This window comes from Siphateles boraxobius, unplaced genomic scaffold, assembly GCF_051911475.1.
Source record: "Siphateles boraxobius isolate OS27281-9 unplaced genomic scaffold, OSU_SipBor_1 35, whole genome shotgun sequence".
Lineage (NCBI taxonomy): Eukaryota > Metazoa > Chordata > Actinopteri > Cypriniformes > Leuciscidae > Siphateles > Siphateles boraxobius.
Genome location: NW_027508975.1, coordinates 2,646,595 through 2,665,478, shown reverse-complemented (window position 1 = coordinate 2,665,478; position 18,884 = coordinate 2,646,595). Strand labels below are relative to the sequence as shown.

The window sequence follows — 18,884 nt, the reverse complement described above, 5'->3', positions numbered from 1 at the left end:
TATGAAGCCGTTTTTGATAAACGTAATGTTATAAAATATCAACAAAATGTATCTTTTCACTTTAGGAAGTTTCATTTTAAGGACTTACCACCATTGTTTAACCTATTAAATACCAATAATAATGGTATTTAATTAAATACCAACACCTAATAAATACACACAATGTATAAAGAGCAATGAAACTAACTTTTTTTTTTCGCAGAAGTTAGTGAAATTATGTTCCATTTCTGGTCACAACTTCTGGAAAAATATAGGCCTATATATATTGCCTTGCTCAATAGGACCAATAGAAAGTTGCAAACAATGTGTGTGTGTGTGTGTGTGTGTGTGTGTGTGTGTGTGTGTGGTCCTGGTAACCCCTACATTATGGTAATAAAATGTCTGAAATCCTTGTGGGGACATTTTTGGTTCCCCATGAGGAAAACGGCTTATAAATCATAATAAGTGATGTTTTTTTAAAATGTAAAAATGCAGAGTTTTCTGTGATATGTGGTTTTTCTGTAAGGAGAGAGAATATACAGTTTGTCCAGTATAACAATCATTGTGTCTATGGAAAGTCCACATAAAAAAAAACACAACATAGTGTGTGTATGTGACTATTACAGCAGGCAGAAAGAAGACAGTATGTGAACTGTGTAAAATAAACTCCTTTAGACCCTAAAGTAAATGTTGGCCACAGATGTTACCGAATGGTTTAGATGAATAAATATTTGTTAGTAAATCACTGAAGTGTTTTTTATCTGCATGGGGGAAGGGAGCGCAGTGGCGGACGGAGTTTGGGGACGTGGAGAGTCTGCGGGCGGGTCTTGTTCTCTCCCACCCCTGCGTACTTTGGGATTCCCATACGGGACCATGGCCTCCTCATCGCACTGCCTGAGGCTCGCATTTCTGTTATTCTGGCTTTCTTTTTGCGTTTTTGCGCAGTATGAGAAATACAACTTTCGCAGTTTCCCACGGCACGAGCTCATGCCCCTGGACTCTGCGTACCGACACGCTTTAGACCAGTACAGTGAGGAGAAGTGGCCCGAGAGCGTGGAGTTTCTGGAGGTGAGTCTCCGGTTGTACCGACTGCTCAGGGACAGCGAGGCCTTCTGTAACCTGAACTGCAGCACGGTACGACTCGACGACGAGACCCGCTTCAGCGACTTCCCCGAGCTACACGCGTTCGGTAACGTGATGGGGCGAGCGCAGTGTCTGAAGCGATGCAAACAGGGTTTACCTGCCTTCAGACAGACGCTCCCCAGCAGAGAAACCATCGAGGACTTTGAGAAACGGGAACCCTACAAGTACCTGCAGTTTGCTTACTTCAAAGTAAGTCATTAACGTTCACTCATTGCATCTGAATTCATTAACAATGTGAGAATGAGGTTAAAAAGTTGGTGCTTTGTAATACCGTAGTATTAGATAATTGGACTGTAAATGTCACCATGGTATTTACAATGGTAGTACCATGTTATTTTTGAAGTTTCTTTGTTGTGTAGGCACCATTGTATATCAAAATACATGGTATTTCAAAGTACTTTAAAGAATATTACCATGGGACATGAGCAAATATCCATGATATTACCATGATACCAAGTTCATAAACATGATATTACCATTGTTTTTATAATACTTTTTTTGTTGTGTATATTGTATAACATAGTAATGGCAAACCATGGTACTGAATGTTTACCTTATCTACCATGGTAAATTTTTAAAGTGCATGGCATTCCAAAGTACTTCATGGAATAGTAAGCCTACATATGGTCTATATACTATGTCAGACTAAATTAATAATTATAAATTATTCCAGAGTGAAAATTTGGCCAAAGCTGTATCTGCAGCTCACACGTTCCTGCTAAAGCATCCTGATGACGAGATGATGCAGAGGAACATGAACTATTACAAGAGCTTACCTGGAGCTGAGGAACATATGAAAGACCTGGAGACTAAATCATATGAGGTGAGACGGAGACCCCACACATAAAATACTGTTTAGGGCCGATCAAGTCCTCATATTAATGTCGGCATGAAACGGAAGTTGCGATAGACTTTTCTATTGTGATATATTCGAGTGAAATGGCTTGTCGATCAAGAACACCTCTTAAGATCAGCTGCCATTAGAGAAAAAGGGGGTTAAACCAAATACTAAGAAATACTGAAATTCATCTTATTTTTAAATTTAACTTTTCATTCAAATATGCTGCTAATATTATTTATAACGGGGAAAAAAGCATTTTCTTATAAATATGCAAAACCAAAGAACTCTAGGGTCAGTAAGATTAATTAATACTTTTATTCAGCAAAGATGCATTAAATATATAGAGAAAAAATATCAATAAAGATGGATAATTTTGCAAAAGTTTTCTATTTAAAAAAAAATGAAATCTTTCTTTTCATCAAGGAATCCTGAAAAAAATGTATCACGGTTACCACACAAATATTAAGCTGCACAAATTTTCAACATTGATAATAATAATAATAATAATAAATGTTTTTAAGCAGCATATTAGAATGATTTCTGAAGGATCATGTGACAATGAAGACTGAAGTGCTGATGCTAAAATTAAATTGCAATAATTTACAATATTACAGTCAGATAAATGCATATAAATGCAGCCTTGGTGAGCGTAAGAGACTTTAAAAAAAATCTCTTGAACCCCATACTTTTAAACAGTAAAATGCATATCTATAAAAATGTAATATATACGTCTACATAATGTGCAATCCAAGCTCAGGGAAATGCACACAATTGTGATCCGCCTGTTGAATGTAATGTAAAGTGTTGAAGTTTACATTTGCACTCATGCTTCATGGTTGTTCTCCTCCAGTCTCTGTTCATCCGGGCCGTGCGGGCGTATAACGGAGAAAACTTCAGAACATCGGTGTCAGATATGGAGTTGGCACTCAGAGACTTCTTCAAGGTGTATGACGAGTGCATCGCAGCGTCAGAGGGATCCAGACAGATCAGAGACTTTAAAGACTTTTACCCGTCCATCGCAGGTTAGCTCTCGTCATCTCTGCGCTTGCCGTCCTTCAGCGGAAACGCTTGAACGTGCCTGTTTCTCTTTCTTCAGATCATTACACTGAGGTTCTGGAGAGGAAGGTTCGCTGTGAGAGCGAGCTCACGCCGGTCGTAGGTGGATTTGTTGTGGAGAAATTTGTGGCAACCATGTACCACTATCTCCAGTTTGCTTATTATAAACGTAAGTCTGGAAAGTCCTCTATTTAAACTACATGTGTGTGGCATCTGTCAGGAGTTAGTAAGACACGAGACAGAGTAGCGATCAAACATCATCCGTCTTGTTTACTCACACACACTACGCCATTACACAAAACTTCAAACTAGTAGCCACAACATAATTCACTCATCAACACAACAATATGTGAACCATGCATGAATGTAAAAAAACTGACATATGAAACACACTACCGTTCAAAAGTTTGGGGTCGGTGAGATTTTTTAATGTTTTTAATGAAAGATGTCTCTTATGCTCACCAAGACTGCATTTATTTGATCAAAAACATACAGTGAAACAGTAATATTGTGAAATATAATTACAGATAATATATTTTGGCAACACAATAAGGTTTTATTTAACACTAGCTATCATGAACTAACAATACAATCCTTCTACAGCATTTATTAATAATAGCTAACGTTAATTTCAACATTTATTAATACATTTTTAAGATCAGACTGTTGACATTAGTTAATGCACTGTGAACCAACATTTTATTCCTGTGATCAAAGCTGAATTTTCAGCATCATTACGCCAGTCTCGAGTCACATGATCCTTCAGAAATCATTATTAAATGCTGATTTGCTGCTCAAGAAACATTTCTGATTATTATTAATGTTGAAAACAGTTGTGCTGCTGCATTGTTTTTAGGGTTCTTTGATGAATAGAAAGTTCAAAAGAACAGCATTTATTTTAAAATAGATTATGAATGTATTTACCATCACTTTTTATCAACGAAATGCATTCTAGCTGAACATAAGGATTAGTTTTCTTTTTATAAAACCTTACTGACTCCAACCTTTTGATAGACAGTCAGTGTGTATATAAATGCTTCTCTCCTTCAGTGAATGACCTGAAGAACGCGGTACCGTGTGTGGCCAGCTATATGCTCTTTGACCCCAGTGATGAGGTGATGAAGAATAATGTGGAGTATTATCGTTACCACAAAGACAAATTTGGCCTCAGTGATGAGGACTTCTTGCCCAGAGCGGTAGGTGTCTCACATCATGATAATAATGATAAACACATGTATTTTAATGTTAGGAGTTGTACAGATAATGCACACTCACATGACAGGAGGCAGTTCGGTACCACAATCAGACGACGCTTCAGATGCAGATGCTGGAGTTCGCCAAGCAGAAGTTCCTGCAGGATGATGAGGTGAGAGCTGAGAGTATTTGGTTGGCTTGTTGTTTTACAAATGTTCGTAGTTCTGACTGCATATAGTGCTAGTTTTGTCCACTTGGGTGCGCACTGTGCTCACTGATTCACCCAGAGCAGCGACACTCCGCCCTCTAGTGGCCGATCGATCAAAGTCTTTAAAGGATTAGTTCACTTTTTAAAAAACTTTTGCTGATAATTTACTCACCCCCATATCATCCAAGATGTCCATGTCTTTCTTTCTTCAGTCGAAAAGAAATTAAGGTTTTTGATGAAAACATTCTAGGAGTTTTCTCCATATAATGGACTTCATGGGGTACCAAACAGTCCAAGGTCCAAATGACAGTTTCAGTGCAGCTTCAAATGGCTTTAAACGACACCAGACGATGAATAAGGGTCTTAAGGGTTGCGAAACGATCGGTCATTTCAAAAATAAATAAAAAAGTTTAAGTTTTATAAGCACAAATAATCGCCTTGCTCTGTTCTGTGATGCGTGTTCGTGACTCTCTTGTTCGAACTCGTTCATCAAAATGAACGAATCTTTTTTCGAGTCATTTGGTTCATTCAACGAACGAAATGACTCGACAAAAGATTCGTTCATTTTGCACTGCACTGAAACTGTCATTTGGACCTTGGACTGTTTGGTACCCTATGAAGTCCATTGTATGGAGAAAAAGCCTGGAATGTTTTCATCAAAAACCTTAATTTCTTTTCGACTGAAGAAAGAAAGACATGGACATCTTTGATGTCATGGGGGTGAGTAAATTATCAGCAAAAGTTTTTTAAAAAGTGAACTAATCCTTTAATGCTTACAGTGTTATTTTAGTATCATTGAGATACTATTGTGGGTATTTTTTTAATACGTTTCATTTTAATTTTAGTTAAAGTTTTAGGAATTTTGTTGTGTATTTTTGGCATTTTTATTGGTTACTTTTAATGTTTTTATTCATTTTTATTTCAATTTATGTCTTAGGTATTTTAATACATCAAGTTAAAAACTAAATTAAAAATGAGAAATGTTGCTTTAGCAATTAGCTAAAATAAAAAAAGTTTTGGAAAAACTTTACTTAAAGCCTTAATATATAATGCTTATAAAAAGTATTCTAATGCATTAATTATGCCATGTAATCCACCTTATAGTGCATTGTATGGTTACATTATAATACTTATCTATTTATTGTTGTGAAAGTAACACTTCATACTTTATATATATACTTAAGAAAGTATAATGCATTAAAACACAGGACAAACAACCAATTTCAGAAGTAACAATGAATCTTCGAATATTATAATGCATTTTAACTTTGGTTACAATTATTTATGAAAAGAATAATTATGAATACACATAATGCACATAATATAAAAGTTTTAATTAAAGTGTTACCAAAAGGTTTTAATATTTTATTTCAAGTAACTGTTTATGGCTTTAATAACTCGTGCAGTGATTGCAGCTTATATTTTAAAATAAACACTATTCTCTCTCTAACTCCAACCATTTGTTTTTCTTTCAGGATGAAGTCTTAGAGTTTCTTGATGAATTTCTTGATTCTGAGGATTAATAAAAGATTGTAATTGCACTGAATAAAAACATTTTATAAGGCCATAAAGGTGTTCTCAGTCCTGTACCATTTCGGTCCTTGTATTTATTAAGGGGTTGGTGATTGGAAGTGATTTTTTTACTGTACTCTGTACTAAAATATGTACTTATAACATGTAAGTACAGATTTTACACATGCACCACAAGTCAAAAGATAATATATCTGAATCTCAGTCCATCAACTTACTGTATCTAAGAGAAAGCAATGTTGTGTTTTTATTTTGTTGCTTGGATTGTTTCAATAAAGGTCGTTTTATATTGATCTGATCCGGTTTGAATAGCATTTTAAGGGAAGATTTCCAGGTAGACTTGAGCCACAAGAACCAGTTAATCACTGAAAATGTTGTATTTTTTCATAATAAATAATGTGGAAGAAAACGCTTACACTCAAAACTTCTGTAATGCCTGCAATAATGATTCAATCTATCAATAATTTTCTATATCTATATAGTTTTACAGGAACACTATAACTTTTGGCCCTCTAGTGTTTCAAAAAACTGCATGCATTTTGCAAAAGAACATTGTTTTGGTTATCCTTAATAAAATTTGGGTTTTGGTTATCCTGCTTATAAAATATTCACTATAGGTTTATATAGGAGATATAGTTCAGATAGAAAGGATCTCAAGCTGACTAACTTTAAGATCTTGAGCAGCAATTTTTTTGGTTATGCCAAACCTCACACAATCTGTACCAAATGTTAACTCTAATATGTAGTTGATATCTTCACAAATAGCCTGTTCACTTGGCTTTTTTTCAAAATATGTGTAAAATGGTGTTGTGTAGACGAAATCAAACAAACTTGTCTGTTTTGAAAGGCTGAGCCAGCAATGCCTTCCCTTAAGAGTCGTAAACATTCAGACTAAATTTAATAGCAAAAGACTAAACACTGTGCATGTGGACGGGCGTTTTTAATCCAGCCTCGCTCCACATCTCTCGTTCCTCATCCCCCACCCTTTCCTTTCTTTTCTCTGTGGGTTTTTCCTACTATGGTGTGATAAACTGCACAGATACTCCATGTTCAAACACATTTAAGCAAGTCTCTGTTCTCCCGCTGTGTAAGTGTTTGAATGCAGGAGTGTTTCTGAAAGTCTCGTTTTTTGTTTCGTGGTCTAAAACCATCTCTTTTGTGGTATTTTCTGCTCTTACACACATACAGAGACTCCTGGCAACACTATGCAAATGTTTGCAGTCTTATTTTAGGAAGGAAATGTTTTTTAAGCTCCCACAGCAATGTTGACACCAAGGAACACTAAAGCGGACATTTCCCCCCAAAGTAATTTATTGGTTAATGTTCAGTTAGTTTTCCACAGCTATGTTTAGTCTGATACCCTCATGTCACACATCTAATTGTTACAGTGAAGCAGTTTTAGCTTGAAATGGAATTGAAATGATCACAGATTAACAGAACAAATCTCACAGCTCGGTATCACAATAATAAACACTTTACAAAAACAACATCAGAGCAAATAAAATAGTTCCAATGGCTGCATTTACTTTACCCCATGATTCTGGTAAGCAGTTCAGGTTTTTTTCCACTATATAGATTTATAACAGTTCAACTACAAGTAAAAACCAGCATAGGATAGCCATTGCAACTGCAACTGATTTTCCTGGTGTAAAATTGAGCTGTTTTTACACTCTGCATTAAGACTGGAAAAGAGATGAGAAGGGTATCACCATTTTGCAAGTGTTTTTGGCCCTTGTATGAGAAATTGCTGTGATGTTCATCATTTGTAAGTATCTTTGGATAAAAGCGTCCGCTAAATGACTAAATGCAAAGATCGTACTAGAGTCTTTACTGAACAGAGATGTCACTGGGTATATTCTACAATAAAAGCTAACATGAGCTGAGAGGAAATTTTAAAAAGTAACAATCAGCATTCAAAACTGTTAGATAGCCTAATGTTAATTTCGTCAGCCCATCTTTAACAGATTCTTGCAAATGATCCTGCAAAGTTCAAATAAAGATTTACTCCAATTATAATAAAATCAAACAGCGTAAAAAAACGCAACCCTTGCTCTAACAACACCTAGAAATAAATGGCTTTACTACACTTTATTAACTATTATTATTATTATTATTATTATTATTATTATTATCTAAAAGAGAACTGGTAAAAGGAAAAATAGCATACAGCCTACTATATATAGGTTTGACTTAAACTGAAATAAAAAGTTACTGTATCTGATTTGTGTTTGTTTTGTTTCAATTAACTAGTTCTAAAATAAAGTTTTTACATTTATAATACACGTGATATAAATATGCCTCATAAACGTAGCTGGAGATAATAAATGAATTAAGATCTTATAATAAAAAAAAACATGGCCAGAAGGGTTTGCACTGACCATCAGTGAGACATTTGGGAAATTATACATATAAAATAGACTGCTATAATATAACTGTTATAGCACTACATAACTGAAAGAAACTGAAACTCAGCAAGCTGTTAATGTGTTGACAGCCAATCAGAATCCGCCATCAGTTCCTCTAAGCAGAATGTCTCACCTGTCTGTGAGAGCGAATCTTTCTGAGCTCAACCCCAAGAAACTCACTTATTTATAGGAAAGAGTTTTGAAATGAACAAATGCTTATTGTATTCTAAATTTAGGGAAGAATTCTATTTATTCTGAGCCAATCAGAATTCACGCTCGGTTTCTCTGAGCAGAATGTCTCACCTGTCTGTGAGCTAGAAACTTTCAACAGCGCGCACAGAATGCTAAGTTCAACCACACTCTCTTTTGACTGACTGCTTCTTTCTTTCTGTCCTTTTTCTCTCTCTCACACACACACTAAAATAGGCTAAAGTCACAATGATTCTTTCACACACGCTCACTCACTAATGGACAAAGCTATAATCACATACAAATCTGTTAACAAGGACAGACGGGCATCACGTACACACACGCACCGACCCGCAGTCCAATACAGTCCGTCCAAAGTAAGAGAGGACATCAGATTCACGACACATCAATTATCCACAATACAATGAAAATATAAAGAAAAAGAAAACCTGGCAAAACAGAAAAACTACCCAAAATAAGCACTAAACAATCCTATCCAACAGACTTTGTGTTGTAAAGGTGTATTGAACACAGACACACTCTCTGTGTTGTGTTGTGTTGTGTGTCATTCAGAATTGAATTGAGAATTTGTTTTGAATTGGAATGCAATTCTTGAATTTGAGGCAAATTTAAGTGAACTGAAATTCAAACTTCATATTACTGTAGTTTTACTACAAAATTATGAAAAGCAAAGTTTGTCAATTAAGAAAGCTTTGTTTGATAGAATGAACGTATTGATGAACGATGGATGGATGGATAGAATGACAGATAGATAGATAGACAGACAGACCATGGATGGATATAGATAGATAGATAGATAGATAGATAGATAGATAGATAGATAGATAGATAGATAGATAGATAGATAGATAGATAGATAGATAGATAGATAGATAGATAGATAGATAGATAGATAGATAGATCATAGATAGATAGATAGATAGATAGATAGATAGATAGATAGATAGATAGATAGATAGATAGATAGATAGATAGATAGATAGATAGATAGATAGATCATAGATGGATATAGATAGATAGATAGATAGATAGATAGATAGATAGATAGATAGATAGATAGATCATAGATGGATATAGATAGATAGATCATAGATGGATATAGATAGATAGATCATGGATGGATATAGATAGATAGATGGATAGATGGATAGATAGATAGACAGACAGATAGATAGATAGATAGATAGATAGATAGATAGATAGATAGATAGATAGATAGATAGATAGATAGATAGATAGATAGATAGATAGATAGATAGATTCACATTTATGAATTAAAAGAGAGCCAATTTTTCAATTCTAGTGTACGTAGACTGTGATGTTCACACATGAATGGTCTTGTATGGATGTGTGTGTAAACAGTGTGTCTTCATGAGGATCTGTGACTCTCACACAGTCTGCTGTAACTCAATGCACTGCGTTTGCCTGTTAGTTCCATTGAGCTGGTAGTGCGAGCTCTTTAGTTGCCTCTTCTTATAACACCACACCCCTAAACCCACACCGAACACTGCGGCCGCCACCCCGATGATGATGGCTGCGATCATCGGCCCGTGGCCTGACCCGGGACAGGGGTCTTCAGCACACACACCCTCCCCTGCACGCTCCTGCTGGTCCAGGCTGGGGTCTGCGCCTCGTTCCATCACGCTACGGTTTTCAGGGATTTCAGTCGGAACATGACCAGGGAAGTGATCCAGTAAGTGGCTATTATCAATGGTTTCCCATGGATCCTTAATGACGGGTGTGGGAATGCTGGTAATTTCATCATCCAGACTGACCATCCCCGCCGGTGTGGACGCGCTCTCGGGGCCCAAACCCCCTTGACTGGTGCTCACATTTTCAGGAGCGGAAGCCGGTGTGTACGACTTGTGGAGAGTAATATCATCTGGACTGGGTGTGATCTGAGTAATGATGGTGGTGGTTTTCATCTCCACGACATTTGGACTGTAAGTAACACCATCAAACCCCAATGTTTTGGATCCGTCAGAGTCTGTTTCCTCTGGTTTCTCCATTTCATCTTCTGCAAGTCCTTCAGACGTTTCCTCATAATGCGTTACAACGGACTCTTCCTTCTCAAGTCTGGTTGTCCCTTTGCCAAGCTCCTCCCCGTGTCCTTTCCTGTAGATCTTGTCCTTAGGATTTTTAATTTCTCCATCTTCTTCTTCTTCTTCTTCTTCAGGACTGTAAGTCAAACCTCCGGTCTCTTCTTCCACAGGATTTTTGGCTCCATCCTCAAACTCCTCCACTTCTGAGTGTCCAGTCACGCTTTCTGTCTCAATCCCCTGATCTGGTCCCGCCTCCCCTGTGGACTCGCCTCCAGCTTTATCTTCATCCAGAGTTATAGGATATCCATCCAGCCAGGATTCATCCGTGCCGCCAGCACTGGGACTGGCAGGTTCACGGGTGGGACGATCAGTCGGACGGTCACGTTCCTCTGCGATCGTGTCGGGATCAGATTGGCCGTCGGATGTTTTAACCTTCATGTGACTCTCGTCTTCACTGGGGCTTTTAACAGAGGAGGAATCCGTAGTGATTCCCGGATGCTCCTTCTCTTCCTGGAAGGCCTCTGAAGGAAACCAGAACATGTGTTTCTGACTGAGCTGAGACACTGGAGGTTCAGTGACTGATACTGTTGAATCCTCATCATTCTCCTCCTCCTCTGACACAACTGTCCGTTCATGCGCAGGTTCAGGAGTGGATTCTTCTATTTCACGATCAGTTGACTGCGTTCCTCCTGGAATCAAGGAAATGTGATGCTCCTCCCTGGGATTCTCCAGGAGATGGCCATCTGTGAACTTATCCTCATAGTCGATGTGCCCTTCAGGATCATCTGCAACAAATAAAACATACTGAAGACTACGCAGCTACACCCGAAAGCCAAATAAACCCTTTGACACCTCAAGAATTGAGCATCTCGGAGACTCTTTCTCATGTTCGGCTCGGCTCTTTTAGTTGTTAGTCCGTGTGTCCACCAAAGCCTTTTTAGCCAGCTGAAAACGCTGGACGCTCTGCTGAAAACACCTAGCTGTGTGCGCTTGAGAGCGTTTTGGCAGCGCAGCCTTTTTTCAGTTGAGACGATTCGTTGCTATGATACAGAATATCCGCAGCACAGTTTACTTGTAACTGATTTCGCAGATAACTCATGCACTCATGGCCTCTGCACTCTATAATAATGAAGTAGCCTACCGCGTTTGATGGCTTATAACGTTTTTACATGATTGCAGCTAAATTACAAGTAAATAGCCAATAGCTTAGGCTACTGTATAATTTCATTTGTGTTTTTTGAGTGTAGCCTAATGTAAACATTACAAAATGCAAGATGACATCAATAAAGTTACATGTACGTTGCATTAGTTCGTAACAATTTCCGTTATGATGTTGTTAGACATGATTTTTGCAATTTATCATAATAGTTTGCAAATTAGACTTATTTATACTATTTACAACGTGTAGGCTTATTTATGTCCTGATAATTATGTGAGATTGACAACTCTTCTCAAGATAATAGCAGGAATCAACTTTAACAGTGAAAGCCTGAGCGAGTGGGACTCTTGTCCGGTTCCTCACGCTGTCAGATTCTCGTTTCTTTTTTCTAGAATCTTCCGACCGCGCTTTCTTTGTTTTTTCGGCCATTCTGAAAACGCAGGTCCGATGTTTACTCGTGTCTGAATCCTCGCTCGGTCAGTCTGCCGTTTCCTTTTCCTCTGTTCCACCCAGGGGGGTAATCCATCAGCCGGAAACTGAAGCCTCGCGGGAGCCGCCATTGTAGCAGACCATCACCTGCTGTTAGCATTCCATTGACTCCCATTCATTTTGGCGTCACTTTGACAGCGAATAATTTTACATCTGAGGCGTCCAAAGACTTTTTTTGTCCATTATTTATTTCTAAAGAAACGACAATGTATAAAAGGCTCCATTACTTTGTATCTTACGTTATGGCCCCGTAGAAGCCGTTTTTGTTAAAAACAGGCTAACGATTGCGTCATAACCACGCGACTTTATGTCGCACAATAGAGACATTACAATTAGGTGATTCAGATTTGTTTTGCCACAGCTACTAGAAGAGTTACAACTGTCAGACTGTCGTCACGCTCAGTTTGAGTCTGCGCTATCGCTCAGCCATCAGACAGGAAGTGAGTGCAATAATCGGGCTTCAGTCTTCTCCGTTGAAATCAATGGGGTCGCTGTGTCCATTTCTTTTACTGTCTATTGTTCCTCCGATCAACAATGCTTAATTCCTAGCTTTCTGCGGCTTATATGTGTGCAGTGACGTAAAGCAATTCATTACATCGCGAGAGCTGATATCACACGATACTTCCTGACTCTGACGCTGAGGCCGGCGACCCGCCGGCCCAAAGTTGCAAGTGCGGTTTTTCCACTCACAGGGGGCGAGACGGCCACCATTCAACCCGAAAAAAGTCAATTAACCATTCCAATAACTACAAAGCTGTTAAGTTAAGCTAAAAAATGGCTTAGTTCACCTTTAAACCTTACCAATGAGTTTGCAGCTCACCTTTGACGCAGTGCTGCACCAGGCCGTACCATTCTCCACAGCTGTCACAAAGCAGACTGAAGGCTGTTTCTCCATCGGGCAGTTTGTGTCCTGGGTCACAGGCGTACAGGAGTTCATCGCCCAGACCCAGCCCAGTTTTGCCCTGCAGATGAGAGTTTGGGAATGAAGGTGGCTGCCCACATGGAGCATCTGATGGAAGAAGGGGAAGTGGAACAGGGTAAGACATATGAAAGAGTTATTAAAGTTAAAAGGATGAATTACATATAAGGCCTGTTTCACAATGAACACTGAATTATCAGGCTCACATTGTGCTTTCACACTGAAAGCATTTCTGCAACTGCAGCTAGATACAGAAAATAGTGCATACAGAAAGAGTAGACACAGAAAAAGTCATTTCAGGGTCACTATATTGAAAAATCCCTTTAATAACAGTTATAAATTATAAAAGAGTTACTGGAGTTTGTCTGTAAACTAACTACCTATTAAGAGCTAAAATGATCTGGATTAAGTTAGATTCAGTTTCTTACCTTTATTTATTTAGTTTTTTCAAACAATAGGCAAGAATTTATGTAAAAAAATAGGAAGCTTTTGTAACATTATAAATGTCTTTACTCTCACTTTTGATAATTTTAATGCATCCTTGCTGAATAAAAGTATACATTTCTTAAAAAAAAGAAAATCTTACTGACTCCTAACTTTTGAACGGTAGTGTATCACAACGCTTTCTATTTCAGATAAATGCTGTTCTTTTGAACTTTCTATTAATCAAAGACTCCTGTAAAAAAATTGACACAACTGTTTTCAACATTGATAATAATCAGAAATGTTTCTTGAGCAGCAAATCATCATATTAGAATGATTTCTGAAGCATCATGTGACACTGAAGACTGGAGTAATGATGCTGAAAATTCAGCTTTGCCATCAAATAAATAAATTGCATTAAAAAAATATTTAAATAGAATACATAGAATATTTTGAATTGTAAAATATTTCATAATATTACTGTTTTTACTCAATTTTTTATCAAATAAATGCAGAACTGGTAAGCGGAAGAGGCTTATTTTAAAAACATTAAAAATCTTACTGGTCTAAAATTTTTAACCGGTAAAATATTTAGCTATTTTTACATTTTTTTAAGGAAAGAAGTCTCTCTCAAGAGGATCATCACATTTGGGGTCCTTATCATAAAGAGTTTGAAAACCCCACTAGTCGCATGCTATTGTTCTGCTTCTTTCACATGCATTATATGAAACAGGCCAAAGTAATTAGGTATGTGCTACATGAAATATTCCCTCATAAATTAAAAAACACAGCCCCCTTTCTCCAGTTTCTACGTTTCAGTGATTTAAAACTGACCGCTATCTTTCACACAGAACACGCCCAGTATCTCAGTGTTGGCGGTCAAATTCTCCAGCTGAACGTCAACTGGCCACAAAGTCCCCGGGACGCCGCTGCACACTGTGGTCCTGAAATCACACGTTGGCAAGTTGGAAATGAATTCGAAGGATTCTTTCTCCCTTATAAAGGCAACAGACATGATGTCACTGTTAAATTCTGCTTACATATGCAGCTCATGCACATTTCAACTTGGATACACACACACACACACACACACACACACACACACACACACACACACACACACACACACACACACACACACACACACACACACACACACACACACACACACACACACACCTTATGCAGTATATCCCAGTCACATTGCTAATGTCTCCAGTGTTTGTATAAATTCACATCACAAGTCTGTTTTCTATCATGGGTGTATGTTTTCAAAGCTTTTGTCTCCCTCCATTTTCTGAGTGTGTCTGTCAAAAAAGTGAATAAAAAAAAGCAACAGGCCACGAGAGACTCAATATTTGGAGGTCCTTGGTATTCAAAAGTTGGAAAATCCCTGCATTACATGCACTGAAAAAAAAGGAATAGGATTAACTTTGAAACTATTTTCACTCAAAAATTGCTAATAAAATTCACAAATAATTAAAAAGAAACGGCAAGTAACACATTGAATTAAACATGAAAATTTGAAGCAGAAAGACTGAAATATTAGTGATCTGCCACGTCAATGTAGAATGTGGGATTTACGTTTATGGTAATTTTACAATAGGTCACATCTATTTTATAAAACTTGACTTCAAGATGTCACTCTTAGAAAGAAAGGTTCTATATAGAACCCCGTCATGGGATAATTTTATTGTAATTATTGTAATTGTTTTTGTAATTGTAATTATATTTATTTATATAATTTATTTAAAGTTCTCCTATTATGTTTTTTTTCTTTTTTGTTCCAAATATTACCTTTCGTGCAGGGTGTAATATAGTTGTTTGTGAATGTAAAAGGTCTCCAGAGTTTTGCAAGACAATTAAAGTTATTTTCTCCTAAAAGAAACAATCGATTCTGAACTGCCTGAAACGAGTCCCACTTCCTGCACAAATCTGCGCAACAATGTAACAAATTTGCATAATGCCAGTATTAATTGGCTGCCCGTGAATAACTTCTACTTTGCCCCGCCCTCAAACACTGTTAGTTGTAGCCGAGACTGGAAGAGTTTGTTTCGTGTTGTCGACATGTCGAGAAGACGCCGTTTTCTGCTGCAAATCCACTCATTCGTATATCATTCGTATCACTGTGTGTATCAACTGCTGAGGAAGCTTTCGAAGATGAAATGCAGATATAGTAATAGGCGTTTCATTTCCGACACACGCTGTAAGCGGTCGTCCAATCACAACAGACTGGGTCGTCTGACCAATCAGAGCAGAGCAGGCTCTCAGAAAGGCGGGGTTTAGAGAGACTGAATCTTCCAACGAACTGTTTTCCATCTCTTTGAGAAATCAGGTGAAGTGCAATGCATATTATGAGAAAATTAAAGTGTTTTTGACCTTGGATGCATGTAAACCTATTGTAGGAGACTCCAAAACTAAATTAGGAACCTTTAAAATAGCATAATAGGGGCAATTTAATTCATTATTTTTTTTACATTCATTTTTTATTTAAATTAATCTTTTATGAATTAAACAGCTCATAAACATACTTTATTACAAGAAAAAAATGAAATAACCTGTTAAACATGAAAGTATTATGCAATAATTTAAGACATTTCTCCTAATATAACCTTTTTGGCATAAAGGGCTCTTTAAAATTGACTCAAGAACCTTAAATAGAATTATTTCTAAGGGTTCAGTCAAGGTTTCTGAATATACTGGGCATATTATCTACAGCCAAGAATGTCTGTCTGTTTTGTCCCAATTCTTTTAGAGACATTCCTCCAAATGTTTGTGAGGGAAGTAAGTTGCTTACCTCACCTTTTAACACTCAGCTGTGAAGTCTTAATCAGAATTATGAGCATGTGGGTATGTCTGAGCGAGTGCAGAGCGAGGCTCAAACCACAACCAGACTGCTTGAGTCCTTATGACTCTCTTGGGACAGTGTTAAGTTACTAGGAAACACCCTGTGCCAAAGTTTAGTGATGAAGACTCAGCTGAACTGAGGTAGATTGTCTTGAGGTTAGATTGCAAGGAGATATCCTTGTGTATGTCATTTACGTGAAATGTATGCGTCACATCCTAAAAATCCCTGTGTAATCTATAGTTTGTTCTGAAGGGAAGGCCACTCCTTTTGCCGAAACTCACAGATGCAAGTGATATTCAACAAAGGCCTCAAACATGCATAAATTCATTCTTGATAACAATTTAATGCTCTGAATTTTATAGTCCAGACCTATTAGAAAGACGTGTGAAGCTTAGAAGAAACAATATGTCTTGAATTAAGCTTGTTTTTCTTAAGCCTAAGCCACTGTTTTCTTGTAAGCATAAATTAAACTTAATATAGTTAGATTTACACACACACACACACACACACACACACACACACACACACACACACACACACACACACACACACACACACACACATATTTATATATATACACACACACATTTATTTTGTTCTTTTGAACTATCTATTTCTCAAAAGATGTTTTCACAAAAATATGAAGTCGCACAACTGTTTTCAACATTGATAATAATCAAGTATGATCATCTAAAGATGCTATTTTTGTAAAGGATTATCTTCAATGCACAAAAATATTATCTAAATCGATTCCGAATCAATTTGAACTTTTCCAATAGTTCAATAACAGTTGCAGGTTGCAATCGTCCTCCATCCACTTTTAACAACTCTTGGATCAATTCTTATAAATGTATAAAGCTTTTGATACAGTTGATCACTCTTTTCTTATATCCAAATTACGTAGTATTGGCACATCTATTACCTTTATCTTGGTTCTCTAATTATCTATTTAGTAGATCCCAACATGTAAAGATTAAACAACAACTATCTGAGGCTTTAACTATTAACAAAGGGGTTCCTCAAGGCTCTGTGTTGGCTTCAACCATGTTTTATGTTTATATTTATAGTGTTTCCCAGGCTATCTGTAGTGAGAAAACCTATATTCACCTATTCGCGGATGATACCACAATTTACTCCTCATATGATGAAGTTAGGATTAGGGTATGATAGTTTTAATAGTATTCAGGAAGATTTAATGATTTAAATGTAGTCTTAGAATAAAAATGAAGATAATGTGGTTCAGAGAGAAGAAACCACTAAAGATTTTACACCCCTAAATGGGGCAAAACTTGAAGTGAGATCTTCATACAAATATCTTGGAATAGCTCTTTAACTTTCACTGATCATATAATCAATCTTCAGAAGAAAGTTAAACCTAGACTTGGTTTCTTATATCAAAATATATCTACTTTCACTATGTCAGCCAAGAAATATCTACTATATACCACTATTTAACCGTTATTTGACTATGGTGATGTGTATAATTATGTGTTATATCATGCAGCTGTTAGACTGATTATGAACCTTACAGAACGTATCACTGTCAACTGTATTCCCTTTTAAATTGGACGTCATTACATATTAGACGGGAAATACACTGGTGTATTTTTATTTATAAAGACCTATTATTTGTTACCCAAATATCTTCAAGAGTTGCAGCCACCTCATGTTAATATGTATTCAACCAGATCATCTAATCATATCCTTTTCATTTATCCCTTGGAAGAAAACTGTTTATGGTTGTTCTGCTTTTGGTTTTACTGCTCCAAATGATTGGAATGTGACTCTTGACCATATTTAAAGGGACAATGTGTAGTATTTTATTATCTAAAATCAATATTTTTATTCATAAATATGTACTCAATGGTGTACAAATACCTCTGCCAATTATCTGACTTATCCTCGTAAATGAAGAATTTATTATCTTTATATACATGTGACGGGTAGGTCCACGGAGGCTTCCATGTAGTTCCGCCATCTTGAAAAACTACAATAGCAGAGAGGGTCAAAAAGTACTAGGCCAACGCGTTTCCACAACGCGTTTTCGTTCAGAGCCAGCGTCACGTGACTGACAGCAGCAGAAACGGAGGAGCAGAGCAGTGTGTGGCGCTTCACGGCCCCGGCAAGGCAGTCAGTAATTCATACTGTAACATTCGTTTGTTCGTTGTGTCAAGTTGCAGTTTGTTTGAAATAACAAACCTGTTCACCTGAAGGAAAACTCGACAAAGTGCTATTAGAAGAGATCCTGTCATAGCTTTTTGGTACATAACAGCTACCGTAGATGCAACACGCATTTGAAAAAGCGAGGCGCTGGAGAGCACAATTCGTTTGAATGCAAAATACAATTTCACCGCTAGATTCCTACACAATGTCCCTTTAAGAATAAAGAATAAATAAGATGTAATATTATACAAATATAACATCAAACCAAATTGCCA

At 37.1% G+C, this 18,884-nt stretch overlaps 2 protein-coding genes across 2 annotated transcripts in view; one reads left to right on the top strand and one right to left on the bottom strand.

Moving 5' to 3' along the window:
- The first annotated feature begins 761 nt into the window (after positions 1-761).
- Positions 762-6,249, top strand: crtap (cartilage associated protein). The gene is made up of 7 exons (XM_077195857.1): positions 762-1,311; positions 1,796-1,945; positions 2,814-2,985; positions 3,060-3,188; positions 4,070-4,215; positions 4,302-4,385; positions 5,897-6,249. Exons 1-7 carry the CDS (start codon positions 853-855, stop codon positions 5,942-5,944), a joined length of 1,188 nt encoding a protein of 395 aa, XP_077051972.1. The 5' UTR covers positions 762-852; the 3' UTR covers positions 5,945-6,249.
- A 995-nt stretch (positions 6,250-7,244) lies between these two features.
- Positions 7,245-18,884, bottom strand: part of susd5 (sushi domain containing 5) — a 19,285-nt gene continuing 7,645 nt past the window's right edge. Inside the window, exons 5-7 of the mRNA XM_077195931.1 lie at positions 14,433-14,542; positions 13,077-13,265; positions 7,245-11,393 (exon numbers count right to left, since the gene is read on the bottom strand). Of these exons, the coding sequence (XP_077052046.1) occupies positions 9,955-11,393; positions 13,077-13,265; positions 14,433-14,542 (1,738 nt within the window). The 3' untranslated portion in view covers positions 7,245-9,954. The remainder of the gene's footprint in view (positions 11,394-13,076; positions 13,266-14,432; positions 14,543-18,884) is intronic.

Excerpts from the sequence above, each read along its gene's own strand:
- crtap (XM_077195857.1), top strand. The coding sequence starts at position 853 with ATGGCCTCCTCATCGCACTGCCTGAGGCTCGCATTTCTGTTATTCTGG. Across the intron at positions 1,312-1,795 it reads TGCAGTTTGCTTACTTCAAA|AGTGAAAATTTGGCCAAAGC; the intron begins GTAAGTCATTAA and ends AAATTATTCCAG. Across the intron at positions 3,189-4,069 it reads CCAGTTTGCTTATTATAAAC|TGAATGACCTGAAGAACGCG; the intron begins GTAAGTCTGGAA and ends TCTCTCCTTCAG.